Raw genomic sequence first — 14,073 nt, 5'->3', positions numbered from 1 at the left:
CGTGATTCTTAATGTACTTATATCAATATGGTAGGTCACATGTATAATTTTGAATTTCCAAAACACAGCAGTTAACAGTTGGTCCAGAGAGCACTAGTGACAGGAAAATTCAGAGCCATGTGAGCAACAAACTGAAAATCAAAAATTCAACTTTAAAATTAGTGAGAAAGGGGCTTCCTGATACCCCAGCAAGTAGATTAATCACAGTCCACACTTGCCTATTCATAAGATTGTCAGGGTGAGAAAGAAGACGGATTAGTGGGTGACAGAGCGCCTGTAAAATAAGTAAGGCAAGGTCAGCGCAGAATATGGTGGGCAGGTAGGCAAGAGAACGAAAGGGCTAGCTACTTTCAAAACCACATCTTCTGGGTAGGTTGTTTTAAGCAATTCTGGTAAATAAGACTACTGATTTTCTTTCTTTTTTTTTAACTTTGACTAGGAGAAAAATAAAGACTGTCATTAGTGATCATGGCTCCACCTTTTAAGAACAGATAAAATGTTTAGGAAGTACCTTTCAGAGAAAGTAGAGAATATTTAAAGGATGAGTATTATTCCCACTTAAGACCAAATATTTTAAAACTCTACAGAAATGTGTCTATTCATTTTCAGAAATTTATGCATCCAACACCAATAAACCTCTAGAAGAAACAAAGGAGAAATATCCAGGGTTTGATATTTGGCTCATTATTTCTGTACTGTTAATGCCCATTTCTTGTTTTTTACCTCAGGATCCAAGTTTCTGAAAACGTACATTCTTGTCTTCTCCATCATTGCAAACAAATCAGGATTATCTTTAGCCCACTTCATATCCCAGACATCTTTTCGCTCCAGTTTTAACAACTCGCCAATAACTTGCTGTCCTGTGCTGTCTGTGACGCGAGCATCCAAGTCGAAGAAAGTTAGAACTCCTGAGATGTCTATGATAGCAAGACGACTACAAATAACGGAATTGAAGAAGGGGGGAAATCATAAAATTGCTATCAGCAAGCATGAATGCAATTACCTATAACCATTCTTCTTCAAAATCAGTTCATCAGACCTTGAGAAGAAGGTAGAAATGGTTTTAAATAAATAACGGGCTTTAAACAAATTTTTAAAAATTTGATACAAGACATGGTGTACTCTCCATTTATTCAGGAGGATTAAAGCAACAAGTATGCAAATAATTTAAAATATTACACTAGAATTTCTATATTTTGACCAGTTAGAGAAAGACATTTAAATCAAATATAGTATAGTAAATATAAATATTTAAATACAAATACAGTATAGTAAAACCACACTGACCTATAAGACAAGTTTAAAACAAACATACATCTTTGCATTTATTACATACATCCAACAATCCCAATTGATAACTTCTAAATCTGACATCTGCGTGAGGAGAGTTTTCAGACTTACCTGGAGTTGCAATTCAGGGATAACTGGCAGGCTCGACAATTAAGGGAATATTTTTGAATCAAACCAACATTAGGGAGGCTGTATCTCTGAATGGTGCCAGATTCACGACCCTATGAAAATTACTTTTGATTATTAAAGCAAATTTACTATAATATTAAATTACAACTACAAGTGTCTCTCTGCACGTTCATACATTTATTTCAAAACCAAAGCGATGACATCATAGTGAATTTCCAATTCGGATACTGAATCATGTTACTGAGAATATATTTATCTCCTAATTTAACTAAAACCTTTTAAACATGGCAAAAGGTGATCCAAATTTTTTTCATGTAACATTCAAAAAAGAAATCAGGAACCCAACTCTTTAATAATATACACTTTCCTACATCACAAGGAAGAAATATCTAGGGTTATTTATAGTTGCTGTCTAGGTTAATATTCAGGGTACATTAAAAGCTAAAATATAAAGCACTTACTGAATTAAACTTCATATATATGAAAAACGAATATAAGATCACCATATGAAACAGTTGCTACTGAAAGTCTATGTTTTTATCCTATAGCCATCTCGCTGATACGAGTTTGTGGCAAAGGGAGAAGATGATCAGAAAGCAGAGATACAGTATTAGTTTAAATGTGTTTAAAAATAAAATAGAATATAAGCTTCTATGTAACTCTGTGCAAGCCTTAAGGCGCACAGATCAACAGTTAGCACGGCAGACAGGAGAGGCCTGAGGTTCTCAAAGCCCTCTGTGCCTGGAGCCACGGCAAGGGCACAGAGCGGCAGGCTCCACTCAGCCAGCCAGTCTCCCCCTCTTGATGCAGCAGCACTGCTTTTGCAGGGAGGTTCTCCAGAGGGGCTTATCAGAAAGGCTGGGAAAGGCCGGGGTGGGGGAAGGATATTTTTTAATGTATAAAAGGAACATATGGACTTTAAAAGAGTCAATATATTGGGGTATAAAATAAGATATTGTTTTTGAAAAAGGGGGTCCTGTGGCTTAAAAAGTTTGAAAAAGTAGTGATTCTAAAAACTGTTCACAATTCAACCGTGGAAAGCAGCTTTAAATGTAGAAGATATATTCTCCATTAAAACTCTTGGCTGGTATTAAAACTGTGTGAGTGCCTTTCTTACAGTGAGACTCTGTCACTTAGGAATTAAGTCAATTTTTGTGATTGATCTGAGTTGCATGTTATTTTTTTCTGCAAATGTCAGAAACACAACAACAACACTGCCATATAGCAACAATCTCAAAAGATTCCACAGACCTGACTAAGACAAACTGCTTAAAACATACGCCATGTTCATTTGGTGAGGAAAAATGAAGACTATGTTCTTATGATTCTTTTCCCCTTAAATTAGTTCATGGCTAAAGAACGAAACTAGAACTGGAAATATACACTATTAAGGCTCTGTTTACTTAATTCAAATTCAGTGACTCTACTGGCATTACTATATTATACATTTATCTCTAAAATCAGTATTTTCAAATGTCAAAACTCAAGAAAAGACACTATTAACACTGATTTTATTTGAAAAACTCAGCAAAATTTGCCATGTACTTCTTTATTTTACTGGCCAGCAAACACACCACCTCTCCATTCTAATTCTTATGCAAGTAGCTGAGCCAAAGCACTTTCTCCAATATGAAAAAGCACGCCACATGGACAATGAAACTGTCTAAGACCTAATACTACCCCCATCCAGTCCAGCCCACCAGGGCTCATTCAACCCAGTGTCAAACTCTCCCTTGTTCTACTGCTTGTATAAACAGCCGTTTTTGCAAATGATTAACAATTTGTGAGACAATATTTGAAACTTTTATTTCTTATGTTAGACTTAGTAAAACAAGATGATATTCAAATCCAAAACACATTATTTTACTCAATTTTTACAATTTAAACAATTATTATTCATAACAAAAATTTTTTTTACAACTTACCACAATCAATGTCTTATCAGATGCAGTTATGGCACAAATTGGATCCCTTGTGCCCTAAAATAAATCAATTGTTCTTTAACAAACATTTATTGAATGACTAATCTGGTATAAGGTAGTATGCAATTCACTAAGAATACTTCAACAATACAATTATTAACATTTATTTACTGAGCACCTACTATATGCCAGACATCCAACGATCCACTGGAGAGACTTGGAAGAAATCTTTACCCTCAGGGATTACTCAAAAGTCTACTGGGAAAGACAGTGGGCAGAACACCTAACTGCAGTACAGTATGATGAAAGGAGTTATGCAAAAAGAGTTATGAGAACACAGAGGAAGGAGCATCTAACTCATACCGAAATGGGCAGAGAGGCAAAACCCTGAGGTTAGTGGTAGAAGATAAACAGACAGAAGGACCAGCACATGCCAAAATGGGGAAGGAAGAGATGACATGGTGCTGCCACCCCCTGGGTGGATCTCAAGAGCTTATGCTTAGTGAAAAGAAGCCAACCTTAAAAGGTCAAGTGCTATAGGATTCCATTCATAAAAGCATTCTCAGAGTGACAAAACTCTAAGGTGGAAACAGATTAGTGGTTGCCAGGGATGGGGGTGGAGGGTGGGTGTGAAAATTAAGAAGTAGCACCAGGCAAGTTCCTTTATGGTGACAAAAATCACATAAAACTACACACATACATACACGTGAAAACAATAAGGAATCGGGTCATAGTTTAACAGTATCACTATCAATGTCAATTTCCCAATTTTGATATTACACAAATTATACAAAATGTCACCACTGAGGGAATCTGGGTAAAGATGTTCTATGTGCTAGTTTTGCAACTTTCTGTGAGCCTACGATTGTTTCAAAATAAAATGTTTTTAAAAATCGAAAGAAGAAAAAATAGCAAATCTAGAAAAAGGTTTTCAGAATACAAAAATTTTAAAAGAATTACTAGAATAATATGCTATCACCGGAAACAAATTTTTTGTCAGGTCTCAAAATACTAAAATTACAGTATTTCCAAATCTATAGGTATTAACATTTGCTGGCGATAATAAAATCACCTACTTGAATAGCTTTACTATAATCAAGCACCCCATCCACTGATCCAGAAGGAGTATCATCAACATGATAAATTCTGGGGGGAAAAAAAATCAGAATTTCAAAGATAGTGTAAAGGTTCTACTATTTCATAATCTCTAGAACAGCTAAAGGATTGTATGACACCAATGAATATTGTTATTTAACATAAATGTCCTTATTATTTTAAAGAGTTCTTGACAAAGCTCAATCTTATAAAGGTAGAAACTAACTACCAGGCATTTACTAGTTATACAAGTGATATGTTCATGAAGCTGTGCCAAAAATATAATCGAACATTGAATCACATAGTTCCAATGGATTTCATTAAGTCCCCAGAGATATCTTACCTTACTCTCCAAATGAACGCCACAGGAGTAACTTCTGATACACTAAGTTCCTCTACTGTTTCTCCATAACTTCCCTTCCATCAATGTGCTTAATAAAGGTAAGATTTAAATGTACTGGGAAGCTCTAATTCATGGAATTTTTGTTGTGAAGTAAAAATCCTGCCCCAAAGCTTCCCTACAGTGTTCCTGAAATGCTCCACTTTTGGGTCTCCACCACTCTCTGACACTTCTACTGTAATGCTGCTCACGCCACAGTATCACTGCCAGTTTACTTGTGTCTCCCACTGAGATGGTGAGTCTCCTGGAGACAAGCACTCAGTGTCTCCCACTGAGTGTGTACGTAGCACAGTGCCACACACTGTCAGTTGCTTTATAACGTCTGCTGAAAAAATATTAAAATGAATGGAGGTCAACTGAGTAGATACATCATAGAACAGCTTTGAGGGCAAGTCACTTAACTTCTCTGAGCCTCCATTTCTCCATCTGGAAAACAAGGATGGTGATTCCCCCTTTACAGGATTTTTGAGAGGTATAAATAAAATCGCGTTTGTAAAGCGCATACACACTGAGCCTGACACAGAAAAAGGGACCAAGAAGTTGTTGCTGTAATATAATCATAGGACAATCAAGCCGTTTTCCATCTTTAAAATGTTAATGAAATTTTATCATTGTTAAATTGAAATCATAATTGTGCTTTCATCAATGTAACAAGATCAAAAGTTAAATAAACTTAATAGAAATACATTCTGGGGGCAACCCAGTCGGGAACCCCTCTTGTTCTGAGAGCTGTTACTTTCTAGCCTAATAAACTATCCTCTGCTGTAAACTTAAAAAAAAAAAAAAGAGATACCTTCAGTACATAAAGGTGTACCAATTGAGAGGTACCATGTTTCTGCATTTTAGTACATCTCTATTAAGTATATACAATTACTATTTCTACTTAGTTATCACAAAATAAAAGTCAAAGGCTATAACAGGTCTCTCAAGAGATCATTGACTCACCTCCCTGTCTTAAAACAAGTAGGGTACTATAAGAAAGGTCAGTCTATGTAGTTCAGAGCCAGATAAACTGGTTTTATGTCCCATCTCTACCAGTCAGCACATGACCTTTGGCAAATAATTTAAGCTTGTGTATCTCAGTCTCGTCTCTGTGAAACAGGAATAATAGGAGAATTGACTAGACTTAGTATAGTGTCTGGCAATAAGAACTAATCAGTATTGGCCGTTATCATCAACTGTATTTTACAGATAAGGAAACTGAGGTCCAGAAAGAAGTAGCACCAAGTCATTAAAACTGGTAAATATATCCCAGATAGAAATATAAGGAAATGACGCCATCTTTATTTAAACAAAAGCCAGGATCTCTTCAGCTGGCTCATGGAGGACACTCACTCTATGGAGAGGCTAGACTTTTCTACCCCAACTCTGTCCTAAGATCCACCTTCTCCCCGCAAACGGCAGGTCTCTTATTGTTGCTGCCACTGCCACATACTGTCCTCAAACAGGCCAAAGATTCTTCCTGCTGAGTCTTTCAGAAATAGCCAGACGACAAGATATAGTATTTTCCCGCTGTTTTTTTCTGCTTCCACGTGAACTCACATATCCAGAATACTTTTACTGGGGACACAGCTCCTATGTTAGTATATGAGTGAGTCTTAAAGGGAAGGGAAGATTGCATTAAGATTCAAGTTATGTGTGAAGATGATTTGAGAAAGTAACCTGGGATTTCTGACATGTCTGCCCACTTGCCCACCCCACCAACAGAGGGCTATTAAAAACCATTAGGTTAAAACATTCAACAACATGCTTTACTTAAAGGCTTAGGATAACAACAAAAGGGAAACATACACAGAGTATCACTAAAAGAGACAGTAGAACTTACAAAACACAGCAAATGCATTTGCCCCTTGATACTTATTCTAGAGAATCCCTCCATCCTGGCTCCTAACTTCTCTGTGTGGTAGAGCCCTCTTACCCCAGTTATCAGACACTGTTCCAAACCTAGACTCCCTGGAATCCAGGGTAAGAGAAAGAGCCCAAGAGGCCAGGTTGCCCTACCTAAGACCTCCTCAGTGTCTAAGGACCTGCCTCTCCTGTGGTGACCAATGCTAGAATCCCCACCACCAGCCTCCTGGAAAGACCTGCCACTCACACATAGGAATGAAGACATTCAGACCTCAGTTGAATAGTAACATTTCAGTAGAGCATTATAACTATAATATGGTGAAAGTAGATGAGTGAGAATAGCCATTGCCTTATAAAAACATAGATTTCCAGTCTTTATCTCTAAGGCCTTTCTTTTATTATACCATGCTTACCTCCTCTCTTTTATTTTGATAAATTTAAACAGATACATTTGAAAGATATTCAAATGAATGGGAAAATATTATTTCTATTAAAACAATTTAAGGTTCTCAAGCATGACAGCTTACAATTAACTATGTCTGATTTAAATGTGATATGGTTGACCTTCTAAAAAATATACATCAAAAGATATACCTTTCTCTCCCTTCTTTTCGAGACCGTGTGATCTGATTAATTTCCAACGCGGTAAGCTTCTTTGCCACACGATATTGCCAGGTATAAAATGCTTCTTTTGAAGCTGCTATCACATGAGTTTTGTTCATTGCAACAAATAATGGTACTATTAAAAAGAAAATAAAGACAATTAGGTTACAGTTACACAGAATCAGAGAACGTTTGTGCTGCAAAAGGACTTCAGTGATCACTGAGTCCAACTTCTCATTTTACAGACAGTATACCCCACACAGTTTGGGAAATCAGATAAGAGTCAAAAGCTTGAAGAACCACACAAAAAATACTAACTCAAAATAGGTCAAAGACCTAACTATAGAACAGTTAGAAGAAAATGTATAAGTAAATCTTTGTGATTTTGAGTTAGGCAATGGTTTCTTAAATATGACACCAAAGCACAAGCAACAAAAGTAGATAAATTGGACTTCATCAAAATTAAAAGCATTCGTGCATTAAAAACATGAGTTGCTTCAAAGAATACCATCAAAAAAGTGAAAAGGGAGCCACAAAAGGGAGCATATACATGATAAGGAACTGTATACAGCATATGTAAAGAACTCGTAAAGCTCAAAAAGGCAAATAGTCCAGTCGAAAAATGGGCAAAGGATCTGAACAGAAATTTCTACCATGAAGATATACAAATGACCAGTAAGCAAATGAAAAGATGTTCAACATCATTAGCCATGAGGCAAATGCAAATCAAAACCACAATGAGCTACCACTTCACACCCACTACATGGCTAAAATCAGGGAGTCAGACAACACCCGAGTATCGGCAAGGTGTGGAGAAATGGTGGGGATGTGGGGTGGTGCACACACCTTGAAAACCAGCTGAGCAGTTCCTCAAAACGGTAAATATAACATTATATACTCATATACCCCAGTAATTCCACTCTTAGTACATACCCAAGAGAAATGAAAACACAAGTCCACACAAAAACTCATATATGAATGTTGATAACAGCATTATTCATAAAAGCCAAAAAGTAGAAATAGCCCAAATGTCCACTGAGGAATGGATAAATAAAATCCCATTCTTTTCTCCCATCCCCACTACCAATACTGCTTGGTTCAGGTATTTATCCTTCCCTCTGATCTCATATGTTTTACATTTCCTCATTTATTTAGAAAATAAAATTATCCAAAGTTCCTTCCTACTTTAGGAATATAATTCTCCTAAACATATAACTTTTTTTCTTCTGTTCTGTTTCTTAGAGAAAATTTAATTAAGCTCCTACTGTGTACCCTTTGAAAAAACAGACAAGTCTCATCAAATCCCTTTTACAGGTAAAGAAACAGAATTAAAGAAGTAAAATGAGTTGTCCAAAGTCACAAACTACATAAACAACATAAAATTAAGCAAATTCACACAAAATATATAAAAACAAAAACTTCACCAAAGATCATTTTGGTACCTAATTTCTAAACTTATGGTTAAAATGGTGCAAAACTTATTATTCTATTCATAAATATTTTGCAAAGTCACCATTTATATATATGGCCAGAATAAACGAACGGTGTTAACAGCAGCTACTGTGTATGGCGTTCTTGCCACAGGTCAAAGAAAGGACATTTAAGGCAGTCAAGAGACTTAGAAACTGAACAAAGGATTAGAAACTAGACTGAGGGTATGATGTTAATCAAATAGATTAACAACTTGGGAATTGAAATTCAAGGATTTTTATATACTAAATAACTCGGTATAGTTGAATCATATTTAAAAAATTTTTTCATTACAATCGTCAAGATTTTTCTATTCAAAACGTGTACTATTACCAAACTCTAGAGGGAGCCAGCAGCCTTTCCCATGTGGAACAAGCCTTGACCGGGAGCCCAGGAGAACGTGGCACAGCCTGCGGGAGCGCTGAGCTAGCGCATCAGCGCGCCAGGCCAGGGCTTTGGTCAGCTTTCCCTGACTCCATCGTCACGAAATCATATGACATTTGCTAAATAGTCAGTTCTATCACGGAGACTCTGATGATAGTAACGATTATGAGTTCAGTGGGATGCGAAGTTCACAAACCATAACTGCATTCCAACAAAATATTTTTCCTAAGTGTATAAAAGCATTTTTCTAATCACTGTCTACCTACAATTATAAATTATACTCATGTCCCTTTCTTTTGATACATCCTAAATAATCACAAGAGTTTGTCATTAGCCCGATTAACGCAGAATGAAAATGTTAGTGGTTCACAGTACAAGTCAGATTTCTTGGATTCAAATCACACAGTTGGGCATTTGCTAACTCTGTGGCCTTATTCTCTCTGAATCTTAGTTTACTTACTATAAATTGAAGATGATAATAATAATAATAATAATTACAACCTTATAGAGCTGCTTTAAAGATTAACAGAAAGAAATACAAAGCATAATACAGTGCCTGGCATAGAATAAATGCTTACTAATAATAATTTTAAAAGTCAATGTTTATTGAATTTTTAAAAATTATGTCAAGCATATACGTATTTTAATATAATTCTATTAATTATAATTAGTTATAATATATAACACATAATCATATTAATATATTATATATACTAACTCACAACCACCCTAACCCTGTAAGGTAGACATTATTATTATCCCCTCTCAGCAGATGAAGGACCTGAGGATGGAATGCTTAGAGAACTCGCTGAAGTTGCACAGCTGGAAAGCAGTAGAAACTGAGACACCAGCCAGTTAATCTGGCTCCGGAACCTTTGCCCTTAACCACGAGGGCATGCTGCCTCTCATTAAGGGTTAGTAAATGGTAGGTGTGTTGCTGTTATTGTTTATACTTGTATTACCTACATAGGTTTTTATGATACAGACCCACTAGGCAATACAAAACACAAGTACAAATATATCTGACACCTGTGCTTCTGAATCAATACGGCAGTCATTTCAGCACATTCATGTGGGTAGCTAACCCCTATCTACATAAATTATGCTAGAGCTTCATTGAAAGATCCATCTCGTCCAGGTAGATTAGTTCTTGGTTTCCTAAGACTAAGCCTGCAGGGAAAAGTTAGAAAACCAAATTTACAATCAGGATAAAAGCACTCCATGTCCTTCTCAACTATTCAATATCTGGAAAGAGAAACTCAAAATGTCCAGAAAGATTACTGGAAAAAAAATTTAAGAAAGTAATTATGCTTTCATTAATTGAACTTTATAACACTAATAAATAGTAGTCCCTAGCCAAGCAAGGATGTGAAATAATTTTGAACCACCTATGAATTCACATAGAAGTAAAGCCTGCTTGTAATATTTAAATGCTGAGGCCTGAAATAAATGTCTACATCTAATGTTCCCTGCTTTCCCACTTACTCATTTCTCAGACCTTTAAAGAGCTGGTAAACTGAAGTTGCACTGAAATGTTTTCATCAATATACCTCTCTCTGGAGTACGGGAAGACGCACAGCGTGTGTCAGAGACCATCGCTAGGAAGGCTCCCACAGGCTCCCACCAAAACGGCTACAGCACAGGCGCTTTACAGGTCTTGTTCCTCTGCAAATGCTGTTTTCTCTCCTTAAATGTCGCCTAGAGAAATACTTATCCTCCAAAACTCAGCTCAGATGAAACCTTCTCTTAGTAGAAAAGATGTCCCTAACATCCTGATGCACCAATATCCATTTATCTAGCACCTAGCACTAAAATAGCTAGCATACAGTAGGGAAGCAATAGTCATTGTTCAATGGGTTAACTATACTTTAATTATCTGTTTAGACATCCTACAGGAAATGTCCTAATTCATTCCTTATCACTCCCGGTACCCAGTATAGTATCTGAAATAGTATGTGCTCATTGATGATTTGCTAAATAAATGAATTCTATTTTCATAGATTCAATAAAAATTTGTTATGGGACAAGCACAGTGTTAGGCAGTGAGCATCCAGAAATGAATAAGATATAGATTTTTAAGAAGCTCAAAGTCTTGAGGGGGAAGATACACAAGAAAATCAATAATCACAATGCAGAGTTAAGCACTTTGAATAAAAACATACCAAAAGTATTTTGAGGGCTCAAAACAAGAACACCGAAAAGGGTACCTAACTTCTACGCATGGCGTACAAGAGAGTCCCAGAAAGTAAACTTCTATAATAATGCATAAAGTTATTTTTTAAAGTTTCTATAGAGATTGTCAGGAGGAAGAGTGACAAAAATAATTACACTTTCCAGAACAATATCAGTTACATACTTTTTCTGCTTTAGCCTCTAGTCCTCATGAAAACTTGGCAAAGAAACTTTAAAAAAGGAATTTTACAGGATATGTATGAAACAAAAATGTTGAGTCTTGGCTGAATTTACTGCAGACCAATGAAAGAACTGTTTGTTAAAATTTCAGCCAGCGAGACTGCAAAAAAGTTTCAAGACTAAAAATACAAATAATCATGCCCTCAAGCATTTGCCATTTTATGAAGGTGAAGGGCTTACATCTGGCTTTATTCAAAAATGGACTACCTGCAATCAAAAGTACTTTGAGGCTAACCCTATCTCACGATGATTCTATGTTAAAATGTGATATTAAAAGAAAAAGCATACAATCTGAAGATTAACAGAATTTATCCCTTAGACTGTTATGTTTCTCATAAATAGAAAATATACATGTGACAAGTCTGTAATAATTTTAAGCTAATCCTTTTAACACGAATCTATATGTATATGTTCATATACATAAAAACATATAAATAAGCCTATGTAACAATGAACATAAGGCATGAAGTTGAAAAGTTTCAAGATCTAAAAGTAAGTTACCAAGGCCCTAAATATAAACTATAAAATCGCTGAAGCCAGTAAACATTTCTCACAGTTGCTTATATTACCCAAAGGGCTTAGCAAAATAAAACACTTAGAAGGTAGGCATTAATATTTGACTGTTAAGGCTAAATGTAAAACCTGAAAAAAAAAAAAAAGAGTAGTTCTCAGATTCAGAAAATAAATCAATGGGTTTTCAATTTTTGAAATCTCATAATTTTTCTAATACCATATCCAATAAACTACCATATGCTTTAAAAGAAAACCATTACTTTTGGAAGTTACAGAGAAATGGCAACAAAATATTTGGTAATAGTTTTTAACAAAATCGAATAAGATTTGAATTTTTTAATGGTCATTTTCATAGCTACTGGATACAGGGAATGGTAACTCTAAAGTAACAAATGTCTTCTGAAAACAAAAAGTCAGGAATTTTTTAAGGCTATCCCTATTAATAGACTGATTTCATTAGAAAATTCTGGAAAGGGCAAACTCACTTTTACAAGCAGCTAAAGTGTTTTTTATGGAAGAGTGGTATTTACAAGCAGTTTATTAATAATAAAAGTGGCTTAAGGGCAAAATTCTTTCTATAATCCTCATTTTATTACATGCTAATCATTACACTGCATACCAATTCCTATACAATTATATTTCCCATTTTATAAATGATGGAAGTATAGCAGTTGTGAGATTATTATGGATTTTAGCAAGCATAACCTTGTAATTGATTGCATTAACCAGAATACTTCTGGTTAATACAGTGAAGTGGAGCATTAATAATCGTACCATGACAACAACATAAAGTAGACCTGGAAAACCAGGATGTAGCTCATCCTTGTTTTGGAGAATACCACTCTAATTAATAACACCACTGTTAGGTTTTTCCATTAGTTTTACAAATAAAACTTGATTAAAGAGGGAATAAATATTAACATTTCCTTACCAATATCAATGTATTTGGGATCCAAGGGTGTGCCAATAGAATTACAAAGAACTAGCACAAACTGTGAACAAATAAAACAAAAAGTATCAGAACTCCTGCTTATGTGCAATAAAAGAAACGCCTAATGTATCATGCTTATCTCTTTTTCAAGTATCACTAACAAATGATTGATAAAATTAAGTCAAACAATAACAGTTAATATAATCTATGCATTAAAAATAAAGAAATATGAATTAAAATTAAAACCAGGGCTGATTTCTCAATAATGAAACAGTGTGGTTTTTAGAGGCCACTTAAGAAACGTAAATACACTGGCTACTTTTCAATATTTATAGTTCTACAGCTCCTGATCATCTAGAACTCAAAACTCATTTTTATCCTATAATCATCTAAGTAAGAGCTTATTTAAGTTGTTACCGTTGCACCAAATGTGTCCATCTCATTTTCCTCCTTTGAAGCATGACATGAGAAATTCAGAAAAATTCAGTTAACTCAGAAAAAAACACAATCCAACCTAATGAAAATAACTTAAATGCCCATTGGTCAACACATACACCAATAATTATCAACTAATACTAGAAAAAGTCATCAAGCATAGTGCATACTTTATATCACATTGTTCTAAAGTGATCGTTTCATTTTTCTTACTGTTAGTCACCTTTTCTATGTCTTGTACTAAGAATACTATTTTACTGAGATGCTGTCCTGATTACAATAATGACTTCAAATTAGTCAATTCTCTATGAGCTATTACACACAGACTTTGTGTTATTTTTTACAGCATTTCAAGAAAAATGTTTAATTTCATAAATATAGTCTAAATGACAATTATACTAAGATATCATCATTTAGTCTCCCGCTACTTAAAATAAGCTTACTGCCACAAAATACGAGTAATTTGTATTTTTTTATTTACTTATTTACATGCTCGTAGTTTACAGAATCAAATAATTCCATGAGACTTCTTATTAAAAATACAAGTCTCCCGGGCCGGCCGAGTGGCGCGATGGTTAAGAACTCGCTTGGGATGCCAGAGGGCCCCGGTTCGGATCCCACATGAGGGCCAGTGACACTGC

At 35.3% G+C, this 14,073-nt stretch overlaps 1 protein-coding gene across 2 annotated transcripts in view; it reads right to left on the bottom strand.

Annotated features, from left to right (window-relative positions):
- The window catches only part of WDR35 (WD repeat domain 35), a 57,709-nt gene that overhangs the window by 21,714 nt on the left and 21,922 nt on the right, over positions 1–14,073 (bottom strand). Inside the window, exons 11-17 of one of the 2 annotated variants that reach the window (XM_019653651.1) lie at positions 13,415–13,447; positions 12,998–13,058; positions 7,279–7,423; positions 4,418–4,487; positions 3,345–3,398; positions 1,402–1,511; positions 724–934 (exon numbers count right to left, since the gene is read on the bottom strand). In XM_019653651.1, the coding sequence (XP_019509196.1) occupies positions 724–934; positions 1,402–1,511; positions 3,345–3,398; positions 4,418–4,487; positions 7,279–7,423; positions 12,998–13,058; positions 13,415–13,447 (684 nt within the window). The remainder of the gene's footprint in view (positions 1–723; positions 935–1,401; positions 1,512–3,344; positions 3,399–4,417; positions 4,488–7,278; positions 7,424–12,997; positions 13,059–13,414; positions 13,448–14,073) is intronic. The other variant, XM_019653732.1, reaches the window with a different exon arrangement.

The sequence above is a fragment of the Hipposideros armiger genome, unplaced genomic scaffold (genome assembly GCF_001890085.2).
Source record: "Hipposideros armiger isolate ML-2016 unplaced genomic scaffold, ASM189008v1 scaffold_0, whole genome shotgun sequence".
Classification (NCBI taxonomy): domain Eukaryota; kingdom Metazoa; phylum Chordata; class Mammalia; order Chiroptera; family Hipposideridae; genus Hipposideros; species Hipposideros armiger.
The sequence above is the reverse complement of the archived record's forward strand: the minus strand, read 5'-3'. Positions and strand labels throughout refer to the sequence as shown.